The sequence below is a fragment of the Phocoena phocoena genome, chromosome 3 (genome assembly GCF_963924675.1).
Source record: "Phocoena phocoena chromosome 3, mPhoPho1.1, whole genome shotgun sequence".
NCBI lineage: Eukaryota > Metazoa > Chordata > Mammalia > Artiodactyla > Phocoenidae > Phocoena > Phocoena phocoena.
This window is the reverse complement of record NC_089221.1, coordinates 36,898,713-36,920,761: the sequence shown is the minus strand read 5'-3', so window position 1 is coordinate 36,920,761 and position 22,049 is coordinate 36,898,713. Positions and strand designations below refer to the sequence as shown.

The 22,049-nt window shown below is 36.0% G+C and overlaps 1 protein-coding gene across 1 annotated transcript in view; it reads left to right on the top strand.

Annotated features, from left to right (window-relative positions):
* The window catches only part of FGF10 (fibroblast growth factor 10), an 81,422-nt gene extending 59,628 nt beyond the window's left edge, over positions 1–21,794 (top strand). The window contains exons 2-3 of the mRNA XM_065873984.1: positions 16,050–16,153; positions 20,793–21,794. Coding sequence (XP_065730056.1) covers positions 16,050–16,153; positions 20,793–20,990 — 302 coding nt within the window. The 3' untranslated portion in view covers positions 20,991–21,794. The remainder of the gene's footprint in view (positions 1–16,049; positions 16,154–20,792) is intronic.
* Positions 21,795–22,049: the final 255 nt, after the last annotated feature.

Sequence of the window (22,049 nt, the reverse complement as noted above, 5' to 3'; positions counted from 1 at the left end):
TTGGAAACTAGATGGTCTAGTTTAGACCATGCCAGAACTACTTAGAAGGTCTGAGCCATAAATGTCAAAGCAAATGTTTCTGATATTGGGTACATGCTCATTTTGTGATATTTTTCATTTGCATTATCATGTGGAATGGGTGCTGGCTTAGATCAGTGGTGTCGAAGTAGAAGACAGTGATGTCAAGCTAAAAGCCTAGGATCAAAATATGTCAGCCAATCAGGAGAAGATCTGCTTCAACGAACAATGAAAACTAGACTTGGTCCAAGTCATAAGAAACCAATCTGGTGCACTTTTGCCAACAGTAAGAGCAAAATCTTCATCAATCATATCAGTTCTTCAATTAAGTCAAGTTATTCTGGGTAGAAATCTACTTGAAATAATTTTCCTTATATGGCCTTTTCCTTAGATTTTTAAAATTATGTATTAACATAGTGAGATTTTCAGGTTATAGTAAGGAATAAGAGAAATGTAAAGAATCTGAAAAAGTATCTTGCAAAGCAAGTAACTGATTATATATTTTTTCTGCCAGTAATAAATTTGCCAGAAAATCTTGTCTACCAAAAAAGTCAGTGTGTTGATATTTTGCTTCAATTTAAAGGTCAAAAATATCTGACTTTTCACGTGATTACCTTACAAAGTAGTCAGCTAGCAAGGGCAATTAAAAAAGAAAACTATCAGGTTCCAAAGAGTAGTACGCTGCTCACTCCACAGAAACGTCAGTATTTTTGGAGGGGTTGAATGAAGGTGAAAGAAAAAAACATGAAAACAGTTTTCAAGTACAGCCGTTTAACAGTATAGTGTGCACACCCCTTGAAGTTTGTGAGTGGGAAGAGAGCTAAGAGTGTCTCTGAAGCTGTCTTTCTGGAAATCAAGTTTGTGTAACTGGACAAGACATGTGGCACAAGTCTGTGCAATTAGATCACATAGCCTAGTACTGCAAACATAATTATTAGCGGCTGTTTTTGTCAACTGGCATGTTAGAGAAACAATAAAAAGAGGAGCTGATGATGATGAAAGAGGAAGGGCGTGAAATGGTTGTACTCTCCTCAGTAGCTTTTAACTTTCAACATAAAGACTTTGTCAAACTCTCCAGACTTAAAAGTGTTGACTGAGAAGGCAAAGAGGGATGAGAAGGCTTTTTGTTGGCTAGAAGAATAAAGATAGGATCTCCCACCACGTCAGAAAGCTGTTAAGCACTCAGAATGAAAACACTCAGGGTTTTAGAGTCAGCAAGCAATTGTTTATATTTGGACATTTGCCGCAGACCTCATTACCTTAACATCCTTGACTAAGTTTCTGAGGCAAAAAACCATCCAGGTTGTGGACTGAGATACTGGACTTTGTGGCTAGGAGACTTCTTTTTTTAACGTTTTAAAATAGGTTGCCATGATTGTACACCTATGAAAGGAAAGGGAACAGAGTGGTTCTTGGCTTTTGCTGTGGTTGAAGCAAGTAGAATTTAGCAGGAAAAGACTGAGCAGAAAAATTTAGGCTTGGGACTCCATTTTATTCTTTCTCTTCCTATAACACACATGTCACAGTGGTTCTTTCTATGCTCAGTAGCTGGCTTTCATACACAGAAAGCACCAAATATTTGTCAATGTGATTTTCATAGGGTTGCATTTGATAATCAGTCCTTTAAGGTACCTGTGCTTTACTCTGAGTTGAATGTACATCCATAAAATAATGCGAGGAATCAGTCTCAGGATAGAGCCCATGCTGAGGTTAGAAGACAAATTGGGACAGGGTGGGGGGTGCAGAGGGTGGTATGTTCCTCTATATTCCTGCCATGGAAGGTGAAGATGAACTGGCTTTTGATTTTACCCCACTGAGTACTCTGGGTATAGCTGGCACACTCAAATACCTGCCAATGGAGAAGAGCTTTCCTTTCCTCTTTCCAGAGGAAAATAAGTTGAAACTGGTACTTTGCACATGAGTTCCTTCAGATAAATTACTAATTTGTTCCATGATTATATGTTTGGTACCTGCTATGGGCTAGGTGCTGACAGCACAGATGTGGCCCATTTGGAGAAGTAGAAGAGTCATGCTTTCAATAAACTAACGGCAACTTGAGGCTCTTCCTACCTCCAGCCAAAGGCACTCTCCTCTTTCTTCCCTATAGTTCTCATTTGCATACTGGACTTCTCCTTGACATAAAAATATGCCTAGTCCTTGTATCAAAATGCATAAAGAAATAAGTTCAGCTACATGACAGCTGTAACTAATCCATAAGTAAAAATTTCTTAAGAGAGTTCTAACCCTGAGTTCCATTTCCATGTTCTGCCATAGTTTAATCAAACTTTTCAAGCTTTTTAAGAGCATGTCTATTTTTATTTTAGTTTTTTGAAATTGAAAAAATTGTTTTTCTCACTAGTTTGCTTATGTAAGATAGATGTACATGTTTCTGTTCATCTATTTAATAACAGTAACTATGAAATGTATGTCATCTCATGGGTCTTGAATTTCTGAGTCTGTTTTGGTAAAATATGGAGGCATCAAATATCTACCCTTCTTAAATTATGACACTATATTTGACATCTATTTGTAAAGATTCTTATACGAAAACAAATAAAAAAGGTTTACTTTGAATTTTACCCAAGAATAATATACACTGAAATATTTCAACGTTTGTACTAAATCCAATGGTATTACAATCACAATTTTTTTCTGACCTACTAGAATTAGTGGGAGAAGAAACATTTACAATAGAAATTGAATGGTATGAAACTGTTGAATGTTGCCCATTCTTCTTTATAGATGTTTCCAGTAATTTATTAACCTGACTTGCTAAAAAACCAACCAACCACTTTACCTAAATGTGTTTTGCCAATCCGATGACAATTTGACAAATTATTTTCAAATTTGTATTGTCCTTCTCAGCTTCTGTTTTTCTCTACCTTATATCCATGCACCAAAATTTTACTCACCATAAATTTTATAAATTAGTTATTTTATTTCAGTTGAATTTAATAATTATTTGACAAAACAAGCGAGTCAGAATTGAGCAAATCAATTCAAATACTTTCTTGCAATTGAGTATATGAATTAAATAATATTGAGAGTTTTTCTTTTGGGGGGAAATGCTTTCAGATTTTGACGAATAAACGTAAGTGGAAACAGTTCTTCAAAATATAATATACGGAGTTTTATCCAGCTGAACTGAAGTATACTACAAAGAAGTTTAAGATAACTGTTCTTTGAATACTTTTTCCAAATTTTTTAAGATTCTAACAATTTTGAATAAAATGTAATTGAATACAGTGAGCCATTTGCAATTAGCATGTTTGGATATGTATTTTAATGCAAGATATACAAAATCAAGTCGGTAGAACAATTTTAATTCTGTGGTTATTCTCTGTTAACTTTTAGTTTTTGGTTTCCTCTCTCTGTTTTTTTCCCCTGTAATCTGGATACCAGAAAGCATGTCTTATATGCATGAGAACTCAAGTACATAGTAGTTATAATCTATTTTCTACTCTCAAATGCTGAATGTTCAGCATGTTTTATTCATAACAGTTTACTAAGACTTGCATCAAGATGAGTATGAAATAACACTTGTCTGAAATACATATATATTATACACACACACGTTATATATTACTCTACTTATTTGCCTCTCAGCAGCTTTTAAAGCTCTCCTATATGGTCCTGTTGATTATTTGGAGCCAGCACCTACATATAACGTTCTTACCCATCAGTTTTCACTTTCAAACTTGGGTCAGATAGATTGTGTTTTTTCTTAAAGGGTGTGTGTTCTTTCTCAAAAGTATACTATTTTAAATCAATTTAAGCATTGATTTTTTTTTTTTTTCGGTACGCGGGCCTCTCACTGTTGTGGCCTCTCCCGTTGCGGAGCACAGTCTCCAGACGCGCAGGCTCAGCAGCCATGGCCCACGAGCCCAGCCGCTCCGCGGCATGTGGGACCCTCCCGGACCGGGGCACGAACCCGCGTCCCCTGCATCGGCAGGCGGACTCTCAACCACTGCGCCACCAGGGAAGCCCTACACTAAGTTTTAATTTTAAATTTTATGCTGTCTCAAAATACTCTTTTTAAGTACCAGGAAAATCCCTTATATTAATTTCTAAGAAAGTATTCCCTCCAGTGTACTCTGCAAAATACTGACCGTGTGCTTCACTAGTGACTAGAAATGAATGTGTGATGCTGTCTTCTATCTCCAACCTAAGAGATCTGTTTTCTTTGCCAGTTGTGTGGCAAATGACAGGGCATTTTCATGAACTTTGGAGACAAAATCACTTCTACCTTGGTGTCTGACCAAAAAAGGACATCCTCTTTTGGTCAATGACCAGAGAGCTATGACGTTCCCTGAGCATCTTGATTAAACTTCCCCTTTCCAGCAGAAGTCAGAATTCCTTATTGCAATATATAATTCTATATATGGCAAATGAATAAATGTTTCAATTTGACAAGTATATATAAATAAGTTATCTTTTTGCATAATCAAATAAAAATACACTTACTAAATAGTCGTGTTTACATATCTTAGTATTATAATTATCCACTACCCAAGTAACTATGGGAAGAATCTTCGAAAGTAAAGAAACTAATTATACACCATTCCATATCGTGCTAAAAGCTTTATAAATTTACAAAATACATGTTCAAAGTGAGCCTTGAGCTTGAACTCTAATATATGTTCTACATTAAGTATTTTAAACTACTCAGGGCTGTTCATGCTTAGCTAACATTGCGAACACTTCAATGCATCAAGTAAGACTTTTTCTTTCTAGAAGTCTGACATCAAGATGTGCTCTACTGCGGGATGAATTGGGAGATTGGGATAACTGACATATATACACTAATATGTATAAAATAGATAACTAATAAGAACCTGCTGTATAAAAAATAAAATTCAAAAAAAAAAAAAAGATGTGCTCTACTGACCCATCTTATGCTTTTCATTAAACTGAGGAGAAAAGATATTCTATATTACATTTAGTTGTATTCAAGAAATTCATTAAAACTTTAGTAAATGTGATAGACATTTTATAAGAATAACTTTAGAGTAAATATATTGACTTGGTGATCATTTAGCAAAATATGTCATGAAATAATTCCTCTAACCCTTTATGTTGGCTTTTACATTTTTTCTTCCTTTATAAATAAAATATACAGTGGTCAAGCTCAACTAGAATGAATTGTTTCTGTGTAATGAGCAAGATAGATTAGGCTATAAAACATTAAGTAGATAGAAAACTTTTGCCTGGCTGCCAACAGTTTTTAAATGTTTATAGGAAGCTCATGTTGTAGTAGAAAGAACATGTACTAACTATTTATTTCAGGCTCTAAGTAATCTTTTAGAGGTGCTTGGATAAGTCCCTGGATATCCCTAGGTCCCCTGGTGTCATCTATTACAGAAGGGAAAGAGATAAACCAGACAATCTCTAGATTTCATCAAGCTCTTCTCTGACTCTACAACTTGTAAGACCTAGCTTTTTCTTAAGCCTTAAATGACCTGAACTTTTCTCACTAAAATAAATGACACGAAGTTTTCTTATTTTGTAATTTTAGTTGATTTTGAGGCTTTAAAATCTGTGCTTTAAATTAGACTGATCAGAAGTTTTGTTTGAACCAAGAATATTTCTCAAAATAATCTATGATAACTCATTTTGGGGGTTGGGGAACAGGAATATCACAATTGATATGCTTACCAAAGCCTCCTTATCTTGATAGATCTAATTTAGAGAGTTGTTTGGCTTTTTCTAGTACATAACACATCTCTAGTATTATTTTGCACTGTCTGTAGATTTTTCCAGCAGCAATAAGATTGCAGTGATTGTCCCTTATTTTCACATGGTTGATATTTAGACCAACCTTTCTACACAGAATAGCAGAAAGAAAGAAAAAAAGAAAATTTCCTTCCCTCCAATGTTCAGTGAGGAGACATAAACCACATAAGGATTCCCTCAGGCTTTTTCCCCAAATGTTAAATACTGGAGACATAAAAAGAGTAGGGCCAGAGCGGGGTGTGGCTGGATGCCCAGGCAAGAAATCAGGAATTCTAACATTTTAGAATTTTTTGAAGAATTTGCTTACTAAAGAAAATGGGGGGAAAAATAGCTTTATAACTTTATATATAAATATATTTTCTGACACAAAAATAACTTTACCTTTCAAGAAGAAATACTTTCCGTATTTACTTTCTGCCTTATTATGGCCTTATTACCTACCATTCAAATGCATTGTGCTGGGGTTTTCTGAGAATATCTTCAGCCTCTCTTTTTGTTTTATGCTATTTCCCACCATTTATTCCACTGTACAATGGGATCCAATGTCAATTATCTTGGGTCACAGCAAACGATTCAAACATGTAAGTATTTCCAGTGTTCTTTTTCCAGGATTACTGTTAGTTGGAAGTAGGGCGAGGGTTCCTATCTCCAGAGGCACACAAGCTTTTCTAGGTCTTTATTTCATGCAAAATTAGGCTTACAATTTTTTCTCATTTTTCAAATTAAAGTTACATCAGTACTTACTATGGAAAATTCTCAAGAATTTCAAATAAATTCTTATTCTTAGAAACATGTAATTTATGTCTCACTGTGAATCTACCCTGAGAACACAAAAGTAATGTCTGAAAACACAGCACTGTTACAATATTAGTAATTGTCTATGTCCTGACACAGTGCAATAAAGTTAAATGAACAACCAAAAAAACTCTGCTAGTGAGGAAAAAAACTTAGAAAATATTACATTTACTAAATATATTGATCTAGTACAGTGTCATGAAGAGCCACATTAGACGGCCATCTGCAAATATTTATTGACTAATGATCATCGTGGAAGACCTCAGAGTCACATTTCATTTGTAATAAAAATACAATAGTGAGGGATTCCCTGGTGGTGCAGTGGTTGAGAGTCCGCCTGCCGATGCAGGGGACACGGGTTCGTGCCCCGGTCCGGGAAGATCCCACATGCCGCGGAGCGGCTGGGCCCGTGAGCCATGGCCGCTGAGCCTGCGCGTCCGGAGGCTGTGTTCCGCAATGGGAGAGGCCACAACAGTGAGAGGCCCGCGTACCGCAAAAAAAAAAAAAAAAAAAAAAAAAAAAATACAGTACAATAATGAGATGAATCTCTAACACACTTTAAAATTTATTTATAACTAGGGAATAAAGTCTCTAGATTGTGTTGCTTCTGACACTTTTAATGTTAGGTCAATGACAATGGTTAAATTACAGTACTGGTCAATTAAAATATAGCCTTAAATTGGGAAATGCTTTAGAATTTGCCACCATATTCATCAATAAGACCAGGCTAGTCACTGAGCTTATACTATGACTTGAAGTACCAGGTGAGAATGTAAAAGGTCATTCTGTACTGTAGCAAATCGGCAAAGATATATCTCCTTATATAGGGATGGTAAAGATTATCTGCTAATGTAGGTCCTGTTTCTGTCTACAATTCTAAATGAATGTCAAGGATATCTGAAAGAACTGTGGCTGATAGAAAAACTAAATAGCTCTATTGCATTATGCTGAAAAGGCAGCCAGAGTCTATAATAGTAGTACAAGGTGGACCAGATGTAGATCAATGATTAGCCCACTCTGGTATCTTCCCTTTAAAGGTAGTGAGATTATTCTAGAGGGTGGGAGATCAAGTGAATCCCTATAGATCTGTAGCAATTTCTTGGCCATTGGCATAATTTTAAGGGAGCCATAGAGTCATTTAATTCTTAGAGTGTCAACACAATTAACCCTATGAAAATGCCTATAAAATTCTTCTTTAGGGGTAGATGAAGGCACTTACATTTCCACCAGCATGTCCACACTCTTACTGAGGAGAAGAAAATAAAGATTCTGATAATAATCTTATTGCAAGTCTTCAAAAAACTGACTATAGACAGCAATGTACTATACTTGTACACGAATTCCAAATCCACATTATCTCAGTTATGCAGATGTTGAATCCCACACCTATCAAAAACAAGCAAAAGAAAAACCCCGTACTTCTTTCCACATTCTTTAACAATTTTACTTTGATGTTAAGTTGCTACCATTATTTGCATCTATTCCCGTTTGTGGTTTTGCTTCTCTGCACATGTTTCTGTCAATGCTTTTTTATATCAAAGGCCTGCTCTGTCTCTGAATGTAGTGTATAAAACACTGTGTGGTCCTTGGACCAGCAGAATCAGCACTGCCTAGGAAATTGCTAGAAATTTAAATTCTCTGGCCCTACCCCAGGTCTACCAAATCAAAAATCCAAGCAATCTGTTTAAACAAGCCTTCCAAATGATTCTGGTGCATGATCAAGTTTTAGAACCACTGGTGTAGAAGACTGGTTAACTTGACACCATTCTGACTCAGCAGACAGTAAATATCTATTCAATATCCACTGTCTGAGACTCTAGGCAATCCTATGAGCTGTAGGCAGTTAGCCCCAACTTGCAAATGAGGAAACCAAGACTCTGAGTCTTGACTTATCCAAGGTCACACAGCTAGTTAAGAAAGAGAGCTATTAAGCCAAGTTCTTCTGCTTTTTAGAGCTTCTACTAATTTCCCTGTCATTTACACCTAAGTGCCTCCTCTATTAATTTCATCACATGAAATGTGACTTTGCTATTTCCTTTAAAAAATGTGTGTGTGCTTGTGTGTGTGGTTATTAGCTGCCTATCGTGTTTGTTTGTGTGTGTGTGTGTGTAAGAGAGACAGAGACAGAGATAGGATAGGATGGAGAGGGAGAAGGGGATGTAGATGGAGAGAAATGAGATGGGAAAATAAGTAGCTGATACAAAATTAAAATTAATATCACAAATGTTGCTGTTGTTCCAGTTACTCTCAATACACAGCAATTACTCAGGTACATTTTGACATTCTTTCAATACAGTTAAGCTAGGGTCTCCAAGCAAATATGCAATCCCAATAAAGTGTAAAGCATGTGGACCCTTAAGCTAAGAGATACTAACATAGTTCTGTTACCTTTCAGCTAGGTGCTTTCCTCTCCCAGTTTTCAAAAAGCCATACTTTTCTTCACTTACCAGTTGTGAACTATTTTGCTTGCACATGATACCCCTGACTTTGGTGACAGTTTTCTACTCTATAATCCTTGTGAGATTTTTTTTTAATCTCACGTAACTGTCAAACCAACCAACAAAAAAATCCAGCACCAGATGCTTGTTAAAGGTTACAAGACAGATTTTATTTAGACTACTGCAGTAAGGGAGAGAGACTAGAGTATTAATTGAGCTCAACTCCAACTAAGACAAAGGTGACTGAAGTTTTTAAGGGAGAACAGAGAGGGAATAAAAAGGGATTATGGGGAAGTGATAAAGGGGGGACAAAAAAGAGGCTAGTGGAAATGGAACATTACAGAAGGGAGTGGAATGGAGAATTACTGAAAATAGTTTGGCAAGGGGGGCTGGAAAAATTCAGTTTGGCAGCGTTGTGTTTTCTTAAGCATGGTGGCTAGAGTCACCTTTAGGGACACAGCCTAGTGAGGCTGGAAGCCAGGGTAAAGTTTGACTGAGTCTCTTAGCACAGTGTTCAGGAAAGTCCTTTGTGCTGTGCGGGAGTTCAACAGTTCACATAATGTGTTGAGGCTTCACTGAATTTAGCTCTGTTTCACATTAAAGAGAGGTGAAAACATTATTTGAAATATTTCTAATTAATATGATGACAATTATTTAGCTATTGAAAACCTCTGTGTATTTTTTCTGGACATGATCATGCAGACCTAGAATCTGTCGCACTTTCTAGGTGTAAAGTAGCATTTTATGCTCAAGAACCATGAATGGAATCAAGTTGTCAACAAATTCAAGGGTGTAAATGAACTACCAGCTGAAATAATTTCTGTATAAGTCTTTCAACACTAGTGTTTATAAAGCAAAATTATGCCCCATTAAGTTATTTGCGAATTCGCTGTCATAATTTTTACTACATAAGAAAAATTACATGTGTTTCATCATAGACATAAAAATATCTAATTTTATGTCTATAATGAAATAAATGCAGTTTGTTCTAGACTTAAAGCTATATATTTTATGTTTATCCCAGAATTTTAACATTACACTTGTGTAGATATCCACTCTCCAGAATATAACTGAGAGCCTATCAAAAAGAAATACTAAGGTTTCTGCATAAAGCCTCATATCCTGTACTCAGAAAAGAAAATCTCCAAACCTTGCTCATATTTTTCATTCAATTTTAACAAGATCACATATTAATTTGGCAGTTTAATGTAGAAGCTCATGAGAGCAATGTACTTTCACAGCAGAGAAAGCCATCAGTGCTAATGTCATCAAGAGAAACAAACTTGTAACTAGTAATCTCCATATATGAACAAGGAAATGAGTGAACTTGAAGATTTAGGAGCCAAGTTATTATTTTTTTTAATAAATAAAGTCTGAGAGCTGAAAAACTTTAGCTACCTAGAAAATTAGTCTATATGGAAGTGAATCCCTTTGTGTGGACTAAAAAGTATGCTTCTCTAAAATACTTTTGAAATCTAAAAATCAAGTGTTTGCTAGAATAGTATAGTACTTTGAGAATAGAATAGTACTTTGGAGAAAAGTATTTAAATAGGTAAAACAATCCTTATCATTGCCTTTGTTATAATTTACCTAAAAGGAATAATAAGCATTTATATTTTATAATTCATCAACTTTCATTTGAAGCACACATTTTGGCATTTCCTCTAACTTTAATTTGGATGTGGAATTACTAATTAATCTCAAGATTTTACAAAGATGATTACTGTCAAAAGAAAAAAAAATTATTTAATGAACACCCAGTTTTTCTTTCCTCAGCCAGTCATTGGACTGACCACTTATGATTCATTTGTTCATTCAATAAATACATATTGAGCACATATTATGAACTATGCACTGTTCTAATAATTTTCTTAAAAAGACCACTATGATTACTACAGTTCTTTGAGAAAGATACACAATTAATGAGATAGACCCACAGTGATTCTAAACGGAATACCATATTTGGAGCCATTTAGCCCCTCACTATTGGGTATGGTCACATAATCTCAGAGGTATACGGTGTAAATATGACAACAAGCCAAGGCACTCCATAGGTCTTTCTATATTGGTATATAATAGAACTATTCGGGCCACTGAACAATTCATGGGGAAGAAAGAGACTTAGAGAGGATAGGATTTGTGTATCATCTTATACTAGTCATGATATGTTTCAGCACATTGACTAAAACTAACAAACTATATATAGCATTAATATCTATTTTGAGTTAAAATGTTTAGACAAAAGTAAGATGTGACTGATTCTGAATTCATAAGGCTCTGACATTTATTGAGCTGCTTCCAAGTTTCACAATAAATTTTTTGAAAAGTATATTCCTCAGGACTTCCCTCGTGGCACAGTGGTTAAGGATCTGCCTGCCAATGCAGGGGACACGGGTTCCAGCCCTGCTCCAGGAAGATCCCACATGCCACGGATCAACTAAGCCCGCGCGCCACAACTATTGAGCCTGAGCTCTAGAGCCCACAAGCCACAACTACTGAAGCCCGTATGCCTGGACCCCACGCTCCGCAACAAGAGAAGCCACCGCGATGAGAAGCCCGCGCACTGCAACAAAGAGTAGCCCCCGCTCACCACAACTAGAGAAAGCCCGTGCACAGCAACGAAGACCCAATGCAGCCAAATAAATAAAATTTAAAAATTAAAAAAAAAAAAGTACATTCCTCACCCGGGAGAGCATCACTGCTACTCAATGAAGCAGAGCCCTTACTTTTACTGAGTGTCCCCCACAAAGTGCAATCGGTGGGGAGAGCCAACGGTGGCTCAGGCACACACTGAGCTCTTTCCCCTCCTCCATGCCTTTCATTACTCTCACTTTTCTCTACCTAAAATGTTCCCCTCGACTTTTCAATTCCCACCTATTAAAATCCTACCCCCGAAAGGTTCACCTCAAATACCAACCACCTTCTTCAGGATGACTTCTTTACTACTTAAAGCCATGGCAACATATTTTATTTCTAATAGAGCACTTAATATATTTTTCTGTGCTGTAATTACTTAAATTATTCCTGTCTTTCTCCTACCCAGTTTTAAAACTCCTTGAAGGTAAAGATGGTGTCTCGTTTGTTTTTTCATCCTCCATCGTGAGAGCTAACACAAGCCCTGCACATTGGTGCTAGGTACATGTTAGCAGAATTAATTTACTCAAATAATCTCCATGATTTATTTATATATTCATGTTCTGCTTATCTAGGAGAGCAGAATGGGATTCTGCGTTTATTTTTTACATCTAACTTCCCCCCTGTATACATCCATTTTCTTAAATGACTTTTACTTTCTTTCTCCTGTTATATCCATGAAAAGGTATTTAAGGAGAAAGTTACTATCTAGGCCAATAGCTTGTTTATTATCATAGCCCGAAAAGAGTAGTCTTGGTCAAATGTAATTGCTGGAGAGAAAACAGTTCAGATGCTTCTCTTCTGGAGAAGGATGAGAGGCATAAACTGAGAAAAATGCTTTTGAATGGCTACGTCCTCAGACTGACAACTCAGTGGTTCATCAAAACATAACTCTTGCCCTAAAGTTAAAAGAATAACTGATTTACATGAAAATTGTGATGTCTATGTTATTTCCATTTGGAGTTCATCAGTTTGCAAAATCCTCCCCATTACTATGGTGATGCTGCCTCATTCGGTAGAATTTGCCATAAATTTATATAAATTTATATAAATCAGTAGATTTATATAAATAAATCATGGAGATTAAATAAATCATGGAGCTGATTTTTGTCACAATCACTTTTGTTTTATTGATTATCAAACTTTATTATTTAAGATTTCAAATACAGTTCAAAATAAAGTTAATATATTGCTATTATTAAAGGAATTTGCTTTAAAAATTGGCTTTTTCTAATATGTTCTTTTAAAAGTTATATATTTTTAGATAAAATATTTCTTATTTGCCAAAATCCTTAGAGTCTGTAGAAGATGGCTGATAACTTGAGACTGACAACTCCCCAGCCTTCTAACAACTTCCTGCCTTGTTCCTCACTTTCCCCTGGCAGGCTTTCCTTCAGTTGGCATTCAATTTTGCATCAAATTATACACCCATAGGACTATAAGTTATTAATCCAACATACTTTCCAAAAATGCTTTTATAGGCAAACTTGATCATCCTCACCAAAGAACAGAGAATATGGGAGAGATTCTTCATGAAAAAATAGGCAAGTCCTTTAGACTTGAGTTCCTTAGAAAGTCACACATTCACAGATATTTACAATAAAGACATGTCATTGTCCATTACCCATGAGATTATCAATTATGACTTAATGACATATGGTGTATCCAAAAGTTCATCTTCAGGACTCAAAAGGACTTAAATCATCCAGGTCTTCCTCTTTCTATTTTGAAGCATACTGAACCTTTTCAAGCTAGCTTTAACTGATTGCAGAGTAAGAAAAATGGTTAATTGATTGATGAATTCTTTGAATATTGTGTTCCTATTTTGTGCAAAGCAGAAAGAAACCCAAGGGCTTCTGAGCATAAATATGATCTACCATGTCCAGTGCACTCTCAGAAATAATCAAAGATTCGGTAATATTTATTACACCAGAACATTTTTGCTTCTGCCAACTCAGTCTGTTACTATAGCTTAATCCCACTACTTCTTGTTCACATTCAAAAATCTTTAATTCGTTGCTGAAATCAACCTTTTTCATTCTAACAATTTCCAGTTACAAAAGCATACATAGGGAACACCTTATAATTTATTGATAGTACCTACTTGCCTCTTTGGCAGGCAAAGCAAATAGCAGTCTAAATATTTTGCCCCAGATTCTTATCACTACCTTGTTCTATATCTTCTGCTTGTGACATAAATGAAGTATATTGGATTTCCTTCTCTGAGACTCGGGCATCATCCTCTGTGGCCTGCCAGATCCTTGGGAGGAAAAGCATGTTAGTTCGTTAAAGACTATTACCTCGATGAGTCATTACGTCAGTTGGTTTTCTAGCAGAATTCCCTTGTGTAAATGGGAAAGAAGCGGGAGATATGATGGAGAGGCAAAATAGTCAGAGATGGAGAGCAAAATAGTCTGAAAGTGAGAGGCTTAGGTGTTGGGTCCCTCATTATAGACCTATGTCACTTTATCACCTTGTGAGTTACAAAACCTCAGTATCATCCATTTTTTCATCTGTAATTGAGAATAATCATACCTCCTTAGATGACTGTCAGGAGAATTAAAGAAATAAAGTACAAGAAAGTACTTTTTAAAATGCGCAAGTAAATGTGTGTATGTGTTTGTACCTTGAGGGCAACTACCAGTATAAGGAAAAGGGATGTTTAAAATACAGATACTGATTCAATATCTTGTAATAACCTATAACTGAAAAGAATCTGAAAAAGAACATATACACAGACACAGACACACAGACATACATATAATTGAATCACTTTGCTGTATACCTGAAACTAACACAACATTGTAAATCAACTATACTCCAATAAAACAAAACAAAAAAATACAGATACTGTCTCCCTCACTCTTCACAATCTTTCCTTGTTTAAGCTTGCCAAATGAGATCTGTTTCAATCTATTAATGAGGAGGTATGCTGTGTTAGGTCACAGGCTTCCTGTAGAATATAAGAACAGAACGTTCTATGGCATGTAGTTCTGGCACAAGTCTCTCTAGTGATGTCAGCTTTGCTTTGGGGGCATGAAAGCATTTCTATTGACCATGACGTGGCTTGTTAACCTGTGAAGAAAGGAAAGAAGGTGTCCATGTCTTAAGAACAAGACACTCTTTCCCTCTAGGAAGAGTATAAACATAATTTGTGGACCACATTTAGGATGGTGTTTTTTATGATAGTAAGTACAGGATAAACGATAGCATATATTGGCTTTCAGATTTTATGGGCTAAGCCAGTGGGAATTTGTATGTTCTGTTCAGGATTTACACAGCTTGTTGAAGAAGAAGCTTCAAACTCTATAACTGTTGGAGGAAAACTTTCCTCTCATAATAATTAAGGAGGCAGTAAGCTCTAGGCAATTTCTAATTATTTTATATGTACTATCTCATTTAATCATCACAAAACTAGAAGGGAGATACTAATATGCTGCTCATTTTGCAAATGAAATTGAGACATAAGCAGTTCGGTGACTTCTCCTGTGGTCATTCACTACTAAATGCAAAGCCAGGATTCAAATTCAGTCTGGATTCAGAACTTTGCTAATCACAGTGCTACTTCTCTGCCCTGAGAAAGCTTTCCCAAGGGTTTAAAACTAAGAAGTGCGTTTAGGACCTGAGGTCTCCTTAACCTAAACTAGGTGGGCATTTTAAGTAGATAGTTCACCTACCAACTTTTCAGAGAAAATTATCTTTAGATGCACCAACCAAAACTTGTCTATTAGGGGAAAAGATCTCTTGTTTATCAGTTCCTAATTCCCTTAGTTTTTCATTCTTTCTAGGAAACAAGAAACTAAAACTTCAAAAAATACTAATGGATTTTCTCCCAACCCAGAGTAGTGACTCTGCTATTTTAAAGACAATGTGTATATTGGGATTAGTCTCCCAGTATTTCAGAATGTCAACACATTTGCCAAAAATAAATTTATCAGTTAAATGTAGCCAAGAGATTTAGTTTATCTAAAAGTCCTACAAAGAAGAAACAGTTTACCACTGTTTTTACAGGTTGAAGTAAATCTGACATATTATTGACATATGCTATAGGTTTAATTTAATACCATAGTACAGATGTGTGCTCTGATAAGTTTTTGTGAAACCTAGGTTAAGATGAGCAGAGCTGTTTCAATATTTATGGGGCTGAAAATGCAGAGTTAGCAAAGGAAGCATTTTAATTAAAACGATATTTTCCCCTATATGCGCAGAGTAAAATGCAAGGGAATTCATTTAAAGACTTACTATTTTTTTCCATATTGGTGCTGTGTTTTTAGTCACAGTGGAAAAGGTTGGGGTTTTTTTCCCCCAATTATTTTAGATTTTGATTTTGGAGGCATCAAAAAATAAACCATAATTTCTTCTGATTTTTCTTTCTTTCAACTAAATTTATGTGATTCTTTAAGTTTAGCCTTTTTGAATTGTATATTTTAGGTATCTTGGAGATAACTTCAGTGGAAATTGGAGTTGTTGCCGTCAAAGCCATTAACAGCAACTATTATTTAGCCATGAACAAGAAGGGGAAACTCTATGGCTCAGTAAGTATTCTACTTTTATTTGAAAAGTCCACTTCAGTAAATTATTACCACAGTTTTGCAATGTTTCCCCCAGACATTAAATAGTTTTGTTATCATTCTATTGCTAGTAAATAGAACCACAGAGGGTTGGTCACCAGCGTTTCAGGGGCTGGCAAGGCAGCTCTTCCAACTCTGTAATCCCCTCTGTTGTTCACCCATTAGTCTACCATGCAGACTGTTGCTGGCATTCATCAGTCAGTGCTCTGAATGCTAATATTCTGAATGCTCTGAGCTAACCAGTCAGACTCTCACGGAAGCATCTGGTCAGATTGTCATGGTTGCTGCAGACAACTTGGGGAAGAATCACTGAAAACAAAGATCTTGGATTGAGTAGAAAACCACATACTCTGTGTGTATGTGTTATAGCTGAAGATAAAACGAGGACATGGGTGTTTTGTATTCCGTTAAAATCTGAAATGGGGAGACACATCAGTAAATTCAACATTTTCTGTGCTGTTCAATCAACTCCAGAATTTTATTTACCTAAACAATAATGATTAATTCAGTTACGGAGCTGGTACCCAGCCAGCGCTTTGAGTACATACATCCCTGTGTTCCATAGCAAGTATCAGGGAATATCACTTTAAAATGTGTAAATAAACCTATTGTGTTGATTAGTATAAGGATGATTGCAGTGCCTGCCTTGGGCCAGCAGCTTTCAAACTTAAGTAAGTGTCAGAATCACTCAGTGGATTTGTTAAAACACACTCCCAGATTTTCTGATTCAGTTAAATCTGTAAGACTTTGCATTTCTAACAAGGTCCCAGGTTTCCCTAATGCTCCTGGTATGGTACCCACAATGTGAGAGTCACTGGAAATTGATTCCATCGTTGGTCTGGACTGAATACAACAGCCTTGTATTTCATTCATATCAGATCCACTTATAATTGGGGAGTCAGGCATACCTTGGGTGAGCCTCTTTGATCAGGATAAATGCTTTTTGGGTGAAGCGGTCAGAAAATTTTTAGTTAAATTTTTCCATTATAGGTAGCTCTACTAATGAGCCTAGAAGAGTAATGGACCATTTTAAAAAGTGCTTCCGTTTGGGAGTTCACAGCATAACCACTCTGGAGACATTTTTTTGTTTTTCTTTTCAATAAACATGCCGAGGTCCCTTCCCTCCCTAATTCTTATATAAGAATTACTGAGGGGCTTCCCTGGTGGCGCAGTGGTTGAGAGTCCGCCTGCCGATGCAGGGGACACGGGTTCGTGCCCCGGTCTGGGAAGATCCCACATGCCGCGGAGCGGCTGGGCCCGTGAGCCATGGCCGCTGAGCCTGCGCGTCCGGAGCCTGTCCTCCGCAACGGGAGAGGCCACAACAGTGAGAGGCCCGCGTAACGCATAAAAAAAAAAAAAAAAAAAAAAAAGAATTACTGAGAAAAAAAAAAAAAAAAGAATTACTGAGTAAAAGGTCCGGGCACATATTCTTTGAAGAGATACTGATGCATAGTCAAAACCAATGCTTTAAAGTAAAACCTAATTTACCCATAAAATAACCTAAGAAGATTTATTACTCTTTTGACAATGCTTCCTATGTAATTTAACATACCAAATGAACATAATTAGTTTAAAATCTCTCTTTGGGATGTTTCAGGGGCCCTTTGAAGCATCCCAAAGTTAGCAAAAAAAAATAAAGTAAAACCTAATAAAAATTTAGATTAAGAGAGAAAATATAGAAGTTTTAATTGCAATAAAAGATTGAAAAATTTTTAATTGATAAAGTATATTTCTTTAAAAAGGTGACATCAAGGAAAAATGGATAGCTCTCAAGTGAACTGTCATAAAAATATTTAATACTTTTCCTTCCATTCCCCCACTTTTTTCTTCTATCCCAACACAGCTCACACAGTGTGCCTATGCTTCTTCTTGAGCTCTAAGGCCTATGGATTATTTCATTCTCTCTCTATTTCTTATGTAGATGCTCATTTGCTTTCTATCACATCATACCATTTTAATGATCTACAATGGCATTTATCAGATATTTCTCTCAATAATGTGTCTGTTGTTGACTGTCTTCTCCCAGTAGATTGTTGACTTCAAGAGGACAGGGTTTGCCTTGTCCCACATGATTTCTTCAGCATGGAATAGCTCAATGCATTAACGTAACTACCTTTCCAAGTAGCTCAGCCCATAATAGCCGATGCATTCCACTTTCAGCCTGTCTCAGAGAGAAGCTCATTCTCTAACCATAGTGTACTGTTATTATAATTTTGCATTACCACCAGGAAGAGTAAAGAAGTATGGCTTGTTCAAAATTAAATTAAAAATCTACTCAAATTCAGTGCCCTATTCAGGGCAGGATAGGACTAGGAACTTTGCATTTAAAGGGTATATCAAAAAAAAAAAAATTCATGAGTACACATCCTATATATTCTGTATATCAGGTGACATACTCTTGTAATTCCTATCTTTTTTTTTTCAGATAATTTCCATTGATTCCATAGCCTTCTTGAAAATAGCAATTAGGCAAAAACCCAGAGGGGTTGATTAAACTAACACTATATATTCTAGTCTCTTGACTATTTTCCTTGATTCCCTTTTGGGAAACTTATCTCTCTTAGATTTTCATTATTCATCCTCTGAGCAATGTGTCTATTGTATACTGAGTTTTCTCCTGACAGATGGAATTAAGTAAATAGATTATAAAACTGAAGTATAGAGGACAAGCCCTTGTAGGGCATGGTTTAAAAACCAAAGAAATTTCCCTGGTATTCTGAGGAAATCCAAAACCTTTTTCTAAACTACCAAAACCCTACTTTTGACATCTTGCTCTAGCCTAGATTTTTTTTTAGACTTTAATATTTATGATTCACCTAAATGCTGTAAACAATAGATTCCTAGGTCTCCTCCAGAGATTCTGATACAAAAATTTGACCAATGGTCTAAGTATTCAAAATACCTGAGATGAGGCGTCTGATACAGGTGTAATTCACTTTCAGAGACATTGTTCTATAAATTAATTTTCGGGAGGAAAAATAATTTAGCATCCATTCCTACTTTTTTATACATAGCTCCATTTCAAATATAAAATCAGCTAAAATAACCTCAATCCTTCTGTACTCTCTAAAATACGCCATCTTTATTGAAAAAATACAATTATTCATGTAAAAAAAACCCTCTCTGCTTTGAAAACCATACAGTTTTAGACAGACTAGGATGAATAAATAGAAACAAATAAACTCAAATTAAGGATTCAAATCTCTTCTAACGCATAATTTTTATTTTAAAATCATTACCTTAAATGATTTACCTTTTCTTCTTACTTTCAACCAAATAAGTCGTTACTTGAACATTACCTTTAAATATTCTTTATAGAAGAGAAGCACAGAGGATAAATAAATTCCAGAAAACAAAGCTTAAACTGGTAACATTAACATAAAATATAGCTGTTCATTACAGTTGTGATAATGCTCAAAATTAGGATCTAGCCTGCAGAAACCTGGATATTTAAATATACACACATTCAGGAGTTGGGAATTTAGTCAAAATTTCCAAAAAGTGCGGAGCTGAGAAAAACTGAACTGCCTAGTAGAAGTTTCAGCTGAAAGATGCCTACAATGCCCTTGATTTGCATAGAGAAGATAGACCCAGAAGAGCAAAAGCCCCAATTCCTTAGCTTTTAAACTGCTTTAGTTTGGGTATAAGGGGAAAGGGATATTTCTGAAGTCAGAGTTTTGAGATTAGTGAGGTATCTCCTCTTTGTTATTAACTCCAGAGTGAGAATCTGGATTTCTAAGATGAATGAGTGATCAATCTTTGTCACAAAAGATCCCCTTAAAAAACTTGGCCACTTGAAACAAAGCCAAAGGACTGTGTCTGTAAAGTGGAATTTCCCAGGACCCAAGTCTTCAGGCTTATACAATATAAGCAGTGCTAGTCACCAGATTTATAGTTTCTTTGACATGGAAATTCACAAAGCAAGGTTGTCTCATGTCCTACTGTTCAACTATTCCTAAACCTCAGAGTAAAATTGGTCAAAATTCCAAGTTACGGAAAATTGTAAATAATTTACAAAATTGAGAAATCTGGTATTTGGAAGAGAGGGACATCCCTCACTCCCAGGGCCTCTTGGTTATCTAGAACTATTATGGTTTTGCTTTAAAATCTGCTTTCTTATCAATGTGTGTGTATTTATTGTGGATTTATAGGTAGATAACATTTGGAAACTTGATAAGCCCACTTTTTTCCTGTAATTCTGTTTTTCCCGTGGAACCCCAGTTATTACTCTGAAAAATAGGATTATAACAACATTCTTTATCATTGGCTCATCACGAATATTGTTACTGGAATGCTTGCTTCTTAACAATCATTCTAGGCACTTAAACATGTCATGTTCAATGCACATCAGCTTTTTAAAAGGGGCCCAATATGTGGTTATGATGATAGATTAAAATAAATCACATGCCTTCTAATGTAGAATCTGTTTTGTCTTTTATGAGTTTTACTCTTCTGTTGTTGATGTTTTGTATTAAGTGCACAACTTATGTACAAAGGGCAACAGTAAATAAAACCCAGGAACTGGAGTTCTCTGGATGGTTTGTGTGAAATAGAATCAAGTATCATCACCGTAGGAATAAAAGATTTTGTTTTTCCCTTGCAGAAAGAATTTAACAATGACTGTAAGCTGAAGGAGAGGATTGAGGAAAACGGATACAATACCTATGCATCCTTTAACTGGCAGCACAATGGGAGGCAAATGTATGTGGCATTGAATGGAAAAGGAGCTCCCAGGAGAGGACAGAAAACACGAAGGAAAAACACCTCAGCTCATTTTCTTCCAATGGTGGTACACTCCTAGAGGAAGGCAATGTTTGTGGATGCAGGATAACCAAAGGCTCTTTTACCAGTTGGTAAAAGTTGGTGTTCTTCGTGAAGATAGTAGCTCAAAAGGAAAAGACACATTGCAAGTATCTGCTTGGTTGAAAGAAAGGAAGCCTTTGAAGGTTTTTGTACTCTCTGCTGACATATGATGTTCTCTTAATTAGTTCTGTGTCCTGCTTTGTAATTGAGATATAAGCAGATCAGATGGGATGGAAGTTATTCCTAAGTGAACAATATTGTGGCTGAGTTTTGGGGTTAAGTTTTTGTTTATGTTTTTGTTTTTAACCTCTGAGATAGAACTTAAAGGACAAGGAACAGTCTGTTGAATGATCTTCGGGAAAGTTATTTATGGAATACGAACTCATATCAAAGACTTTCATTGCTCATTCAAGCCTAATGATTCAATGAGCAGTAAGACACGCAAGCATTTACTGGAAAGCACTTGGGTCATATCATATGCACAACCAAAGGAGCTTTGGGCGTGGCATCATGGAAGAATTGGATAGGATTAAAAAATATAAACATGGTAGTGTAAAACTGTTCTAACAAAACAAATAGTATGGTATGCTTGTGCATTCTGCCTTCACCCCTTTCTATTTCTTTCTAAGTTATTTATTTAATAGGATGTTAAATATCTTTTGGGGTTTTAAAGAGTACCCTCATCAGCTGCCCTCTGATTTACCTTTTCTTTTTCTTTAGCACACCACATGCATGTTCATGACAAAGTGTTTTTAAAACTTGGCAAACACTTCAAGAGTAGGAGATAAAATCGAGGAAAGAGTGTGAGTGCCCCATGTGCTATCAGCTGACTTAATCTGCACTTCTGCCATAAGAACCATCAACAATAAATATGACAGTGCTATGGCATGGCTTGAGTGAGAGATGTTTGCCATCATTTAAAACCATACATCACTCCTAAAGCTTCCTTTCCTAAGAAATAGACCAGAAGGCCAAATTCTTCTCTTTCAATACATCAGTGTGTCTCCAAGGTATTAAAAGAAGGAAAATTGTTACATACATTTTAGTAGCCTAGCCT